Source organism: Camelina sativa, chromosome 19 (assembly GCF_030686135.1).
Source record: "Camelina sativa cultivar CO46 ecotype springtype chromosome 19, ASM3068613v1".
Classification (NCBI taxonomy): domain Eukaryota; kingdom Viridiplantae; phylum Streptophyta; class Magnoliopsida; order Brassicales; family Brassicaceae; genus Camelina; species Camelina sativa.
The window spans coordinates 24,384,042-24,399,368 of NC_141898.1; the positions used below are offsets into that span (position 1 = coordinate 24,384,042).

A 15,327-nucleotide genomic window follows, 5' to 3' on the forward strand; every position below is an offset into this window, starting at 1 on the left:
TTGTAAATAGTGAATGTATTATTCTGATAATTATGTTTCAAAATGTATCAAAATGCCAATTAACTCTTAAAAAAACTTCTGACCGCCTAACCTACTTAAATATGATGTTTAATTTGAAATAATTTGTTTACTATTTTTACACTTTTACTAGTTGCACTGTTGTGATTGTTGTCTACTTATTTCCTTATAATGTTAATATAAAATAAATTAAAACATATGTTAAAAAAAAAAACTTGAACCTGACTAATTTGGGATCTTACTTAAATTTATAATTTGCGTTAAGTGAAAACAGTTAAGAACGTGATATATATTTTTTTGTTTTCTATGTTACAATGTGATCACTGATCAGTCCATAACTCATACGTGCTTTTTGTTGATGTGTATATTCAAACTTTTTTTTGGATTTGCACCATAATATGTAATCTAACTCTATAATTTGTACTGTATTCATCTCACCATCCATGTCTAAGTCCACAAAATGAATACTGCTAACTAAAAATTTGAAAACACAAAGAAAAAGTTTCATACAAAAATAAAAATTATGTAAAAAAATGCTAGAGAGAGGAGTCGAACCTCTAACTTTGTGGTTAACAGCAACACGCTCTAACCAACTGAGCTACTCCAGCTAATTGTTCAATTATAATAAAACATTAATAAAAACTATATCTAAAATAAAGACATAAGATCATACAAAAGATCTTGTCATCTTGGAGTATCCATAAAAGAAAAAAAAAATCCAAGAGTAGATAATACAGCAAGACAATAAAGAACAGTATACCACCAATCATTGGATATTTTAGAAATCAATCTATAACATAACATGTTAATAATTAAAAGGGACATACAAATATATTAAAAAATATAATGAAAAAACAATGGGTTTGAAGATAAGTGATTGGAAGGTAAGAGACCATTGCTTTTGATCAGAGTGTTTGTTCCTATACCCACTCATATTCTTATGTCCCTCTCTATTCACTGTAGTAATAATATATATATATATTATAGTTTTTTATTTTACCCACTTACAAATTTCAAAACATTCTTAATTCTACTGAAATAATCAGCCAATGTGGTTTACCCACTTCCAAATCGACTTTATATCATACTATTATATAATATATATATATTTTATTATATAAACTTTAGTTTTCAAAGTTAGTAACTTAGGTGATCGTGATTGTCAATTTGAAAGATTAGAGATTTTTCCATGTATTATACAAAAACTTTGTTTTGCCAAATTTTAAAATTAAAAATATAATTATAATAAATTAAACATTTAAACAATTTTAATTATTATATGTATATATAGTTACGAGTCAATAGACCTTTTTAAAAACTTCTTAAAGTTCTCACATCTAAGATGTATTTTTCTAACAATATTAAGTTATTTTGTTTTGGTTATATAGTTTTTCAAATTTGTTTACTAATATTTAACATAAAACCAAAAAAAAAAACATTCGGAAAAAAATTATGACATTTAAAAGGCTTAAAAGTCCACACCGTGACAAAGATAAATAGATGAGCAAACAGGCCCATCTCAGGTTATGATTATATATAGGCGTAAAGCTCAGTAATCAGTTATATAGTTATATAGTCATTGAAACAAAATAACATAGTTTTTTTGTTTTTTTCTTTAAAATAACACAGTTATTGAAAGTTAAAACTTAAAACCCTAATTTCTAATGACAATGATGTCTGATCTTTCGCAGGATTTGGTAGAAGCCATATTATCTAGAGTTCTCATAACTTCTCTTGGAGTAGTGAGATCCACTTGCAAAGGATGTAACGTTTTATCTAAAACTCGATTTTTTTTTTTTTACTAAGAATGTTAATATCATTTAAAAATGAAAAAGTCTGGCTTTTACAAACATTAAGCACATGGTCCTTGAAACCTTGGCAAAGAGAAGAAAAATAAGGTTACAAGATTGGGAACACACAAAATGGGTTCATTAGATCCATCGCTGCATCAAGTTGCGGAAAGTCTTTTTTTTTTTTTTTTTTTTTTTTTTTTTTTTTTTTTTTGTAAAATTGTGAATTTTCATTACTGAAACTCAATTGTAAAATTTTACAATAGCCTGCCCAAGAAAAAAAAAAAAAAAACAGAGGGGATCTGATACAACCCTTTACAATTAAGGGAGGATTACACAAAAGTTAGCAATTCTTGAAGTGAATCCTTAAAGTCATTACGATGATGCTTTGCGATGACGGCATCTCGGATTTGCCTGTCGAGGGTATTGAAAAGAACGTGCGATGTGGTTGACTGATTGTTGTGAAGCCTTGCGTTCCTCTCAGTCCAGATAGCATAGAGGGTTGCCTGTGCCACTATCAGCCGGAGAGTTAAGGAGGATGTGGAGTCCTTGACATCTAGCCACGCTGAGAATGCGTTCCAGGTATGGAATACAAATGGGCGATATCCTAGCCACCGCGTTACCTCTGTCCACAGATCCTCACTAAGATCACAACGGAGGAATAAATGCTCTCTGTCTTATGGATCCCTACCACAGATACAACAGGATGAAACAATTTGCATACCCCAGCTTACCAATCTTGTGCGAGTTGGCAATCTGTCGAGGTGCAAAAGCCACATCATGAATGCATGTCTTGGAATAGCCCCTTTGAACCAAACTTGACTGGTCCAAGACTGAGGAGGTTGACGTGGGCGAATGATTTCCCAAGTTTTCAAAGTGTTGAATTGTTCCAGCTCCGAGTCTTCAATTTTCCAAGTGAAATAGTCTGGCTCTGAGCATAACGTTGGCAAGGGAACTGTTGTGAGGTGAGTTTGGAGAGCTTCCGCTTGAATTGATCTTGCTGATCTTATTTTCCACCCAATATGAGAGCATGCTTGGGCCACAGTCTGGTTTAGCGGAACCCCTGATTGGGAAGGCCCCGTTGGCCCCATGTAGTCCAGCAAGGGACCTAGCGGAGTCCACCAATCAAACCAGAAACTTGCTATCCTTCCATTACCCACATTGCAACGAAGAAAGTGAAGAGCTAGAGGGCGCAGTCAGAGGATTGCTCGCCAAGTCCAGGAGGTTTGCTTCTCTGCATCAATTTGCCAGAACACATCGTCTTTGATCTTGTTGTTTTGCAGCCACTTTGCCCAAAGGGAGTCTCTAGCAGTTAACAATCTCCAAATAAGCTTAAGACAAAGAGTCTTGTTCCACTGAGCTATGCACCGAAAGCCTAGACCACCTTCTTCCTTAGGTAGGCAGAGAGATGACCATGCGACTTTAGCGTTTGACAGCTTAGTGATATCACCACTCCACAGAAACCTAGCACAAAGGCTCTCAATACTTTTCACACATCCTTTTGGGAGAATGAAGGCTGAGGCCCAAAAATTAATGACTCCATATATAACAGATGAGATCAGCTCTTTTTTGCCTGCATACGACAGGGCCCTCGCTGACCAAGTAGAGAATTTGCCTGTTATTTTGTCCAACAAAGGTCTGTAATCTGAGATCCGTAGTTTCCGATGCATCAGGGGCAACCCAAGGTAGCGGATAGGAAGTGAACCAAGGGTGAAACCAAGCGAATTAAACTGTAAGGTTTCATCCTGGTTCACTCCTGCCAAGAAGAGTTCTGTCTTGTCTTTGTTCATTGATAAACCAGACAGAACCGAGAAATGCTGCAGGACTGATGAAATGTTTTCCAGAGAACCCTTTTGGCCATCAAAGAAGACCATTATATCGTCAGCGAATGCTAACAGGGGCACACGGGGGTTCGACGCTTGAGGGTGGTATCCGACGTGGTTGGACCTGAATTTGGTGATCAACATTTGCGTGAAGACTTCCATTGCAATCGTAAACAGGTAAGGGGAAATTGAGTCTCCTTGCCTCAAGCCCTTGGCTCCTTTGAAGTACCCACAGCTCTCACCATTCACACAGACCGAAAACGTGGGGGAGGTTATGCAAACAGTGATGAGTTTGACAAAGTGATCTGGGAAGGCCATGGTCCTTAATACATTGATGATGAACTGCCAGTCTACTGAGTCAAAAGCTTTTTTCAAATCCACCTTCAACATGCCTCTTGCAGAGATATTTTTCTGGTTGTACCCTTGCACGAGCTCTGTGGCTAACAACACATTTTCAACCAACAACCTTCCCGGGATGAAAGTTGATTGCGTGTTTGCTATAAGATCAGGTAGAATGGTTTTGAGACGGTTAGCAAGGAGCTTCGAGATTACCTTGTAAATGGAGTTACAGCAGGCAATGGGTCTGAAATCAGACATTCTTGAAGCATTAGGCGTTTTTGGAACCAAGGTCAGCAATGTAGCATTCCATTGCTTGAGGAGCTGACCAGAGTTGTTAAATTCCATTATAGTACTGACCATATCAGGTCCGACAGTATCCCAGTGAGCCGTAAAGAACTCTGCACTATATCCATCCGGGCCCGGTGCCTTGTTCTTTGGGAGAGAAAGGAAACCTTTCTTGATCTCTTCCGGTGTGAAGGGTGAGGAGAGGACCTGTAATGCTGATTGGGAGCAACGTTGAGGCACAATCACTGCAAGCTCCTCAATAGTAGGAGGTTGTACTGAACCTTTATCCCCTATAAGAGACTCGAAGAAACTAACCGCCATTTGCTGAATACCGTGTTTGGAGTCTACAATCTGACCATTGTCGTCCAGCAGGAACAAGATTTGGTTTACTGATTGACGGGTCAAGACAGTTCGGTGGAAGAAGTTGGAGTTCTTGTCTCCTTCCTCTAACCAGCATATTCTGGACTTTTGTCGAAGGTAGGACTCCTCCGCAGCAGCCAAGGTGCACCACACGTTATGCGCTTCTTTTTCCAACAGAGCCAGCTGAGTTGATGGTGAGGCTAATAGAGCTTGCTGGCAATGTTGGAGAGACTCAAAAGCTTCCTTGGTTCTTTTTTCTATGTCCGAATAGTTTTCTTTGCTGAAATCTGATATCACCCGTTTCAGGGCTTTGAGTTTTTTCGACACCAACAGCATCCTTGAGCAGTCAAACGAAAGAGCATTCCACCAAAGCTTGATGAGAGGGACAAACTCTGCATTGCAATTCAGTAGAGTGAGGAACTTGAAGGGTTTATGTATTTTTGGCTTACCGAAGTCCACAAAAATGCAAGACGGGCTATGGTCCGAGAAACCAGGATCACCGAACACACCCAGTGAAGTTGGGAAAGCATTCAACCAATTGTCATTGACTAATATCCGGTCGAGCTTCTTTGATAAGGGGTCAATAGAGTGCTTGTTGGACCAGGTAAAGGTGTTACCGCAGTATGGGAGATCCGAGAGCTGAGAATCAGAGAGACATTGAGCGAAGTCTCACATACCTCTTGTAGTTGTGAGTACACCAGGATCAGAGTGCTCATCAGGAGATAAGATTTGGTTAAAATCCCCTGTTACCAGCCAAGGCCTGTTGATTACTGTAGTAGAACCTGCTAGAAGTTGAATCTCAGCCCATAGTAGTTTCCTTTCCTCACTGCATGTTGACGAAGCATAGACTATAGACACCACCACTTCCTCCGACACAAAAGGGATCTTTACCAGACAGGTGATCATCTGCAAGGACTTGGATAAGATTGTGACTTTGACAGAAGGGTGCCACACTACCCATATCTTCCCAAGAGGCGAGAACTCATAATTATCTACCAAAAACCACCCTGGAAGACTACGAGAAAGGATATGACTCGCCTTCTCAGGATGGACGCGGGTTTCTATAATCCCACCAAAACAAGGTTTATATACCTTAATCCAATTCCTAAAACTTCTCCGCTTTACAGGATCATTAAATCCTCTTACATTACGACAAAAAATATCCATTAAAGGGATATTGGCTTAGAGGATTTGAGGGCCTCCAGCCCTGGCTCGACCATCCTTTTTCTTCTGCATTCTTTTCGATATCACCCTCAAGAAACGATCCGACTCAGCATCTGGATTAACTTCATCCCCCGATAGGCTGTCAGGTTCAGAATCATCCACCTGGTTATCCTCTTTATCCGCAATGGGCCTCAGAGAGTTAAACAGGTTTGCCGAGAGATCAACACATAGCTGCCCTTCATCCAGAATTTGCCTACGCCTTGGTGGGGAAGGTTGAGAGCCCACCAAGTTGGTTTGAGCAGGAGCATTACTAGATTCTCCATTCGCCTGCTTATCGTGAACCAATTGCTTGGGAGCCTTTACTGGTTGCCAGATTGCCTCTTTTTGTGGGGAAGCAGTACGGTTGGGTCGAGGTGCTAATTCCACAATAGGCAGGTGACACTGAACTGGTGCCTTACCATGTTTCTTGTTGTGCCCTGAGCGCGGGCAAGAGCCCTCCATGTGCTTAACCGAACCACAAAGATTGCAGGTCGGCGGATTTTTTGTACAACGATTGATGGTGTGTCCAACCTTCTTGCAGTTACTGCAAAGCGAAGGTAGCCAGGGACTAGTCACCGAGATTCTTCTAGTCTGACCAGACTCAAACCTCACATTAACTGCTTCAGGCAACGGCTTACGAGGGTCAATGATGGTGTAGACTTTGGCAACTTCGATGTTTACCAGTTTCTCTGTTTGTGGGTACAAGCAAACCGGATGTCCAACAAGCCCCGCGACATACTGCAGCCCTTCTCTGTTGAAAAACTCCAACGGCACTCCGTGGAAATCAAGCCAGACTGGGACCTTAGCTAATTCTGGCTTCTTGGGTGTTATGTCCGGTGACCATTTAGCAACAAACATTGTCTGTCCATCCACCTGCCAGAGAGGTTGACTTAGAATGTGACGCCTGACATTGGGACAGGGGACCCGAAAGAGGAAAGAGTGTCCCTCCATTTTTGACACTGTTATATCTCTCCTTTGCTTGCTCCAAATACCGTTCACAATGGCATGGACCGCTCCTCGATGAGGAGGTTCCTCATAAAATTGTCCGAGGATAAATAAATCCCAGGATTTCTTGTTTTTTTTCAATGACTGAGTTGGGTATAGTCACACACATCTCACCCGACTCGAGGGTGTAGGGAGTGCCCTTCTTTTCCAGCTGGTCAGAGAACCCCTTTACCAGATCCTTCCAAGGGGATTCCTCAGACGGCTTACGGGATTCAGCAGCAGATCCAATCGGAACAGGCGTAGGTTTGAGACTCTCAGCAGCCAAGCCTTCTACCTGAGGAGAGGGAGCCTCAATTGCTACGGATGCTGGTACATTGGTTTTGGGACTTGTAGCAGCGACTATTTCCCCAGAATTTTCAGATCTAGGGTTTTCGATTGCTACCTCAACAGTAACCGGGTTACCTGCTTGGTAGGAATCGGAGGAGTTGATGATGTTGCCTGAAATCTTGGGGGATTCAGGCAACGGATTGACTGGATTTGGAGCCGATGTAGCTCCGACTGAATTTGGGGATTTCGGTGGGGTACACTTCGAGGAAGACAAACTGGAAGAAGCGGATCCAATGGGGATACCGCGGGGAGGTTTTTGTTTGGCTTTCTGTTTGCCCATGAGGGGCGGAGGGGACCGACGCCGAGATCGGCGAAGGTGAGAGGAGAAACAAAGGGATCGCGTGTTTGAGAGAAAAGTCACAACGTTTTTTTAATCAAAGTCTTTCGGTGTTGTTTTGCAGAGATGATATTTTTTACCTCCTTATGAATTATCTTGAATGTTATGGCTGGAGGTATAGATACTTGGTTGTGGATCAAGTTGTTGCGCTGCTTCCAAATGTGGTAGATTGATGCTTGTGAGACGAGTTTACGCAGGAGGGGTGGTGTTGCTGCTGAAGAGAGTCGAACTCAGAAGAGAAGTTCTGTCCAGGATAGAGGAAGTTGCGAGTTTGGATCGATCCTTGCTGGTACTAGACGCCAGATCTCGAAGGGAAAGAAGCAGGTAAAAAACAGGTGATCTCTTGACTCCAAAGAACAGAAGCTGTAGGCTGGAGAGGGAATGATCCCCCAAGAGAACAGTCTTTGCTTGGTTGGAAGTCGATTAAGCTGAGTTACCCACATGTTGAAAGCATGCTTTGGGATGGCTCCTTTGAACCAGATTTCGGAGTACCAGGTAGTTTCATCACGCCTTGGTCTGAGGCTGTTCCAGGTTCTTGATGTCGAGAAGCCGTTGCAATTAGTGGAATCAATGACCAGTTATATTCATCCTGCTTATCAGGAATTGGCGTTGCTTAAGTAGATTTTAGGTAAGCATGCACGTTCAACTCCACCTTGGATCTTGGGTGTGCAAAACTCAGATTTTATGTAAAGCAAAACCAAAGAATCAGTTTATAAGGTTCATCATGAAGGATTATAAAAGGATTTGTTCAATGAGGTTTAATCTCCATGGTATCGTGGATCCCAACGCAGTATCGTGGATCCCATTCTTAAACTTTGAGATAGAACCGCTCACTAAATTTGGTTATCTGTTTGATGGTTCTCAAAGCTACAATGCTTACATCATTAGAGAGAAAATATGCTTGAAAAAAGTGGATCTTAAAGAAGTTGAAGCATTTGGTCTCCCAATTGTGTCCATATTCATTTCCTGGAGAACGCGATAGGAAAAAAAATTGATTCACCACAAGGAGGACATTACAAGTCCGTTGGATTTTACTTGCTCTTCTGATCAACAAGCTCATCTAGTAAGGCCTTTTTCCTCAGAGGAGATTAAAGAGGTTTTTTTCTCTCTTCCAAGAAACAAATCCAGCGGCCCAGACGGATATCCTGCAAAATTCTTCATCAGTTGCTGGAACATCATTGGGGGCGAGGTCATCGCTGCAGTAAAAGAATTTTTTTCCTCAGGAAAGCTCCTCAAGCAATGGAATGCAACCACCCTGGTTCTTATCCCGAAGATCCCCAACGCCTCAAAGCCCTGCGAATTTAGACCTATCTCCTGTCTGAATACTCTCTACAAGGTGGTTTCAAAAGTGATTGCAAATAGACTCAAGGTCCTACTCCCAAATGTCATATCTCCAAGCCAATCTGCTTTCATTAAAGGGAGAAACTTATCGGAAAACGTGTTGTTAGCCACAGAATTAGTACATGGTTACAACAGGAAAAATGTTGATGCTCGAGGGATGCTTAAAGTTGACCTAAGGAAAGCGTTTAATTCTGTTCGATGGGATTTCATTCTAGCGGTTTTAAAGGGAATCAACCTGCCATATGTTTTCATTAGCTGGATTGAGGAATGCATCACCACTCCTTCATTCTCTGTTGCCATAAATGGTGTCTCAGGAGGCTTTTTCAAGAGTAGAAGAGGTTTGAGGCAAGGTGATCCTATGTCACCCTACCTCTTTGTTCTAGCAATGGAAGTATTTTCAAAACTTCTCTCATCAAGGTACTCCTCAGGCTATATCTTTTATCATCCGAAAACATCAGATCTGAACATTACTCATTTGATGTTTGCGGATGACATGATGGTTTTCTTCGACGGAGGTAGCTCCTCTCTCCACGGTATAAATGAAACGCTAGATGATTTCGCTGGTTGGTCTGGCCTGAACATGAATGTCAACAAGATAGAGCAAAGCTGAGGTAGCAACAATTACACAATACGGGTTCCCCTTAGCATCCTTACCTATAAGGTATCTGGGGCTCCCCCTAATGAGTCACAAGCTCAAAACTTCAGAATATGCCCCACTTGTGGAGAAAGTGAAGAGCAAGTTCACCACTTGGTCTGTAAAATCTCTATCATTTGCGGGAAGAATCCAACTCTTAGCTTCAGTCATCTCTGGTGTTATAGTGTTTTGGATCTCTACTTTCACTTTGCCACGAAGCTGTATCAAAGAACTTGAGTCACTTTGCTCACGTTTTATTTGGTCTGGAGGCATAGAAAACCACTACAAAGCTAAAGTGGCTTGGTCGCAGGTCTGTTTGCCAAGAGAAGAGGGAGGTCTGGGTCTCAGAATTTTCTTCGACTGGAATTTAACCCTCAACCTTAAGCTCATCTGGATGTTATTCTCAAATAAACACTCTTTATGGGTAAAATGGCATATGCATCACCATTTCCCGGGCTCAGGAAGTGGCTCCATAGCGGACTTCTGGTCTTTAAAAGAACATATCAATGATACTTGGTCCTGGAAAAGTACCCTTCGCCTTAGACCAATTGCAGAGAGGTTTCTGAAATGTTCAATAGGAAATGGTTTAACTGCGAGCTTCTGGAACGACTCTTGGAGCATATTTGGACCCTTGATAAAATTCTTGGGAGCTGATGGCCCGAGAAACCTGAGAATCCCAATTACGGCAGCGGTCGCCGATGCTATCGAAGGAACATCATGGAGATTACCCTCTCCCAGATCCCAACAAGCTCTTGACCTTCACTCATACCTTACCACTCTTGACCTCCCTCTGCAGCCTAATCTTGAAGACAACTATGGCTGGGCTGTCAACAACGTGGAATGCAACGGTTTCTCATCTGCTAGGACGTGGGAAGCTTTAAGGCGTAGAGAACCTGAAAAGGACTGGTTCCCCGTGATTTGGTTTAAAGGAGCTACCCCAAGGAACTCTTTCCACATGTGGGTGGCTCACCTAAATAGGCTACCTACCCGATCAAGATTGAACTCATGGGGTCTGCAGGTTTCCCCCCTCTGTTGTATTTGCGTAGCGAATGCAGAGACAAGGGACCATCTCCTCCTCACATGTAGTTTCAGCGTCACCCTCTGGAATTTAGTGCAGACCAGATTGCGCCTAGCTCCGGTTCAGTTTAGGGACTGGGACAGCCTGCTCTCCTGGATCAAACTCAGCACATCTTCATCGCCATCCATCCTACGGAAACTTGCTTCTCAAACGACGGTGTTGCTATTTGGAAGCAGAGAAACAACGTTTTACACAATCTTCAAGTCATACCACCAGCTACGATTTTCAAGACTATTGATCGAGTGATCATCAACACTATCCATGCGAAACAACATCGACGGAAATTCAGGAATCTTATGGGTCTTTGGATCAGATGAAGAAATGGTCTAAGAAAGCTGAAATTCTAATTTGCTCCCTTGTTTTTTATTTCTTTTTTTGCCAAGGAACCAAATGTTAGGTAACCAACATATAAAACCAAACCTTTTTTATTTTATATGATATTTACTCGCTTAGCTAAAAAAAAAACAAAACAAAAAAATTGTGTCCACTAGTTCTTATGTTCCAAGTTTAGTGCAAATTAAGGAAGAGGAAGAGCAATAGGAAAGCGAAGAAGTGGAACCGAACCAACAACAAGAAGATCTTAAACAGTACGAGTCAAGAAGGAAACAACAAGACTTGCAATTTATAAACATAGCTTTTTTTTTATTAATCCCTTTTCTTTTTGCATTATCCTTTATCCTTTAAACAAGAGTAGTCAATAATTATTTGTTTCTATTTCTTTCAAGAGTAGTCATTGACATGGCTAGAAATTAGCTCTTCTGCCCTTAAATTTAATTTCATCGTCTTAATTAACAGATTTTGATCACTTTAATTTGATAACTGTTGTGTTATTTCATTTAGCAAAAAAAAAAAACTCTTGTCTTATTTCTTTTGAGCTTGATTTGGAGCTTATCACAAGGTGTCGTTGAACACAATGTGATAATGTTCGAATTTTTAATATCAATCGACACGATGTCATTAATGAACACAATCAAAAGTTATATACTCATAGTAATACCGTAAGTGTATGTGTATCGACATTCAACGGCATCGAGAATCAAAACAAATGAAGTAACTGTGGACTACACAAACAAGCTACGATGTTGGGCCATACATCCAATGCAAACAAAACATGAAGTCAAGCCCAGTCTAGTCAATACTCGACAATGCGTGTGAAGAACTCTCTAACTATAAGAAATGCAACAAAATAAAATATAAAGAAAAAACAATGGGTTTGAAGATAGTGATTGGAAGGTAGGAGACCATTGCTTTTGATCAGAGAGTGTTCCTATACCATTTACCCACTCATATTCTTATATGTCCCTCTCTATTCACTAAAGTAATAATACATGGATTAATTACTGAATAAGACATCATTTTCCAGATTCTTATTGAATCAGGAACTTCTGTGCGTGATTATAGAAATGAGCATTTATAGTTGGATAGAAAGACGTTTTTACTCTCCTCAAAAAAGGAAAATGATTTTTTTTTTGACCAGCGATTTCGCCGATGAGTGAACGAGATGGCGATGAGCTGATGATAATGAAATCCAGGTCAATGAGATGATTTAAAGATGATCGGAATTTTTTATTTGATCATTATTTGTGATTAGATCCCTTGGGTTCACAAGATAGTATCCTCTTAGGGTTTATATTTCTTCACTCAAAACAAAATTAAATTAAATCTATTAAATTATAGTTTTGGTTGAGAGAGATTATGTTTTAGAAGCTAAATAATTGGTGTTAAACGTAATAGAGATGGTGCTGATGGGAAGGTGAGAAGCCATAGTTTTGATAGGGAGGGGAAGCGAAGGATTTGATCGGCGGAAGAAAAGTTGTTGTTGTTCGGTGAAGAAAACGAAGAAGAAGAAGATAGAGGCAAAACTAATTTTTTCTTTAGTCCAAAAATACTTAAATCTGAGAGTATGGACTATAGTTCATAATTTAAAAGATTTGGCACAATAAAGCCCTAAATCCATAAATATCCCAATAATATATATCAAAGTTTTCAACTTTACCCACTTCCAAATTTCAAAACATTCTTTTACCTCTATATAATTTAACTACACTGTAGATGGTCACTGCACAATGATCTTTTTTTTTTGGATTTGAGTTATTATGAGTTTCCATTGTAAAATAGTTAGCTAGTTACTGTTAATAGTAATACATGTCGTATACATTCATTACTTTTCGATATAATTAGTTTGACCAAATTGAAACGACTTGGTAACATTAGATGCAATAATGATTTTTTTTTCATACTAAAATATTTTTGTTTAATAAATTACGAGGCATTATAACTGTTGATGCCAAAGAGAAAAATCTTAAAATAATGTCGTTTCCTATGTCGACTGAAAAGTTTGATACACAAACAGATTTTTTCTTACAATAATGATGGGTTGTTATAGACATTTTTCAATGAGGTTTAATCTTCATGGAATACTCAAGGACGAATTCGTTGAGCCATCAATAAAGGACATACGTAATTTTCTTAAACAAGTAGAGATAGCTAAAGTCTTTTACTGTGACCAGGGAGCACACCGCTAGGTTTGTGGTTTAGAACCCATATTTAGGACAAACCAGATGGATCCAAACCAAAACCACAACAAAAACCGCACGCATGTATGCTTTTCGATATGATAACAATAAGAACCACAATTGTGTTGCTCTAGCTCTTATGTTCCAAGTTTAGTGCAAATCAAGAAAGAGGAAGAGCAAAAGTAAAGAAAACAAGTGGAAACCAACCAACCAACAACAAGGTCTAATTACTACGAGTCACGAAGCTAAGGAAACAACAAGACTTACAATTTGTTAATATAGCTTATTTTATGATGATAGCTTATCTTTTTTCTTTGAACAAAAAAAAAAGCTTCACTCTTCGCATTCGTTTTTTTCTTGTAGTCGACAATTATTTTGTTTCTATTCGGCAGTTTTTTTAAAAAAATCTAGTAAGAGACTTGACTAGAATAGTTCTTTGCTCTTTATCTTCAATTTCACCGGCATAATTATCATATAGTGAAAATACTAGCTTGTGTTGTTTCTTTAGAGATATTTGGATCTTATCACAAGGTGTAGTTGAACACTGGGTGATGTGTTCTATTTTTTTTTAAACAATCGACATGATCCATTAATGCGGACATTTAAAAAAAAAATTATAGTAACTTGTGATACCTTAGAGTGTATCAACAACATTCTAGGGTAATGAACAATCAAAACGAAAGGCAATAACTTGTGGACACTGGACAGGACTACACAAACAAGCTTCAATTTTGGGCTCCAATGCAAATATGAAGTCAAGCCCAGTCTAGACAACACTCAACAGTGCGTGTGAAGAACCCCTACAATTAAAGATTCTTTTCTGATCCAAATCTAACCTTGTTAGTTCTCAACTTCTCATCGTGTGACTAAAGGAAACATAACAACACTTCTTAGGTTTTAGTCAAAATTTATAAGAAATGCAACAAAATAAAATATTGAAATGAATAACTAAATGGTCACAAGTTCCTCAAACCTTCGGACGGGGTTAGGATTCCACAGATGGTGGCGGTCAAGATGTTACAACCAGGGACAGACGCATACTCAATAATAATATTAATGTTAGATAATTATATATGTCTTTAGCCAAAAAGAACAATAAAGAATTGGCAGCAAATTAAAGTTGGCAAGTCCACCCAAAATGACTCTCTATAACCCATGTACTCTCTCGAAATTTACAGTTTTATCTTGAATGACCCCGATAAAAATTATTTATGCATCCGCCACTAATCAAAAATGATATCAAAAACGAACTCATGCGAGTAATCAAATACATTTACATCGTTGGAATGACGATCTAGTTTGCAACAAAAACATTGTGATTTTTTTGTTGTGGGTAACTATAAAACTGGAATATTTAAAATGATTTAAGATTATAATAGCACATGAAAAGACTCCTAAAAAATAAATTTGACTATCTATCACTGAAAAATGTTCTTAATTTTTGATTAAATATTCTAACAGGAAGAAATATTTTTTCTTCATTTTAGTAAAAGTTAAAACGATTGGCAGCTTTGTTTTTTCTTTTATCGCATACTATCAGATTAAATCGACTTCTAATATATCACTAACACCAAATAAAACGCGATGCTATAAACTTCAATATCAACTTTTACTTCTTTAAATAGGCACCAAATAAAATATCCTTCTATCCGGACGAATCCGTGTGTTCTATTCTCTTACGAGACAAATTGAATAAGATTATATTTTTTTTAAAAAGTATAAAAAGTATAGAATAAATGGGATTCTGGACCAGATATGCAATAAACTAATGCAAATTCCTTTGCATGAAAAAGTTGATTAACTTAGTGTTGCCACACTCCACAACTAGTTCCATGTGAACATGTGTTTGATTCCTAGGGCTTTTAAGTCAGGAAAAAATAAGTTAAGTTATAATGCATAATTTTTTTCCCATGACATATATTTTTGGTCAAGCCTAAGATCTTATTTTACTAATTCAATACAATTTATTTTGGTATCGAAAATCCAAATACCCAAACTCTACATACTTTATGTTGGCCAATGACACAATGATAATACTAGCAAAACCAGTAGCTAGGTTGTATATTATGATCAGTATGTTGTATATTTAAAATAGATATTTGAAAGAAAAAAAGTTTGCATACATAATACATTTTAAAATTTTAATTAATTAGTATTGTATGGAAAGTGAACAAAAATTTGTTTTTTTGAGTTTTTTTCTAAGAAAACTAAATGCAATGTTCTAATCTGTTTTGATAATCTCTATATCAAGATTTGAATTTAAAACTAGAG

At 38.7% G+C, this 15,327-nt stretch overlaps 1 protein-coding gene and 1 non-coding gene across 2 annotated transcripts; both read right to left on the reverse strand.

Annotated features, from left to right (window-relative positions):
• Positions 1-552: 552 nt before the first annotated feature.
• On the reverse strand, positions 553-626 carry TRNAN-GUU (transfer RNA asparagine (anticodon GUU)). Its single transcript has one exon. It is a non-coding gene; the product is annotated as a tRNA-Asn (tRNA).
• A 1,514-nt stretch (positions 627-2,140) lies between these two features.
• Positions 2,141-2,899, reverse strand: LOC147920955 (uncharacterized). Its single transcript, XM_087501307.1, has 2 exons — positions 2,533-2,899; positions 2,141-2,433 (listed from the first exon to the last, which is right to left on the reverse strand). Exons 1-2 carry the CDS (start codon positions 2,897-2,899, stop codon positions 2,141-2,143), a joined length of 660 nt encoding a protein of 219 aa, XP_087357433.1.
• Positions 2,900-15,327: the final 12,428 nt, after the last annotated feature.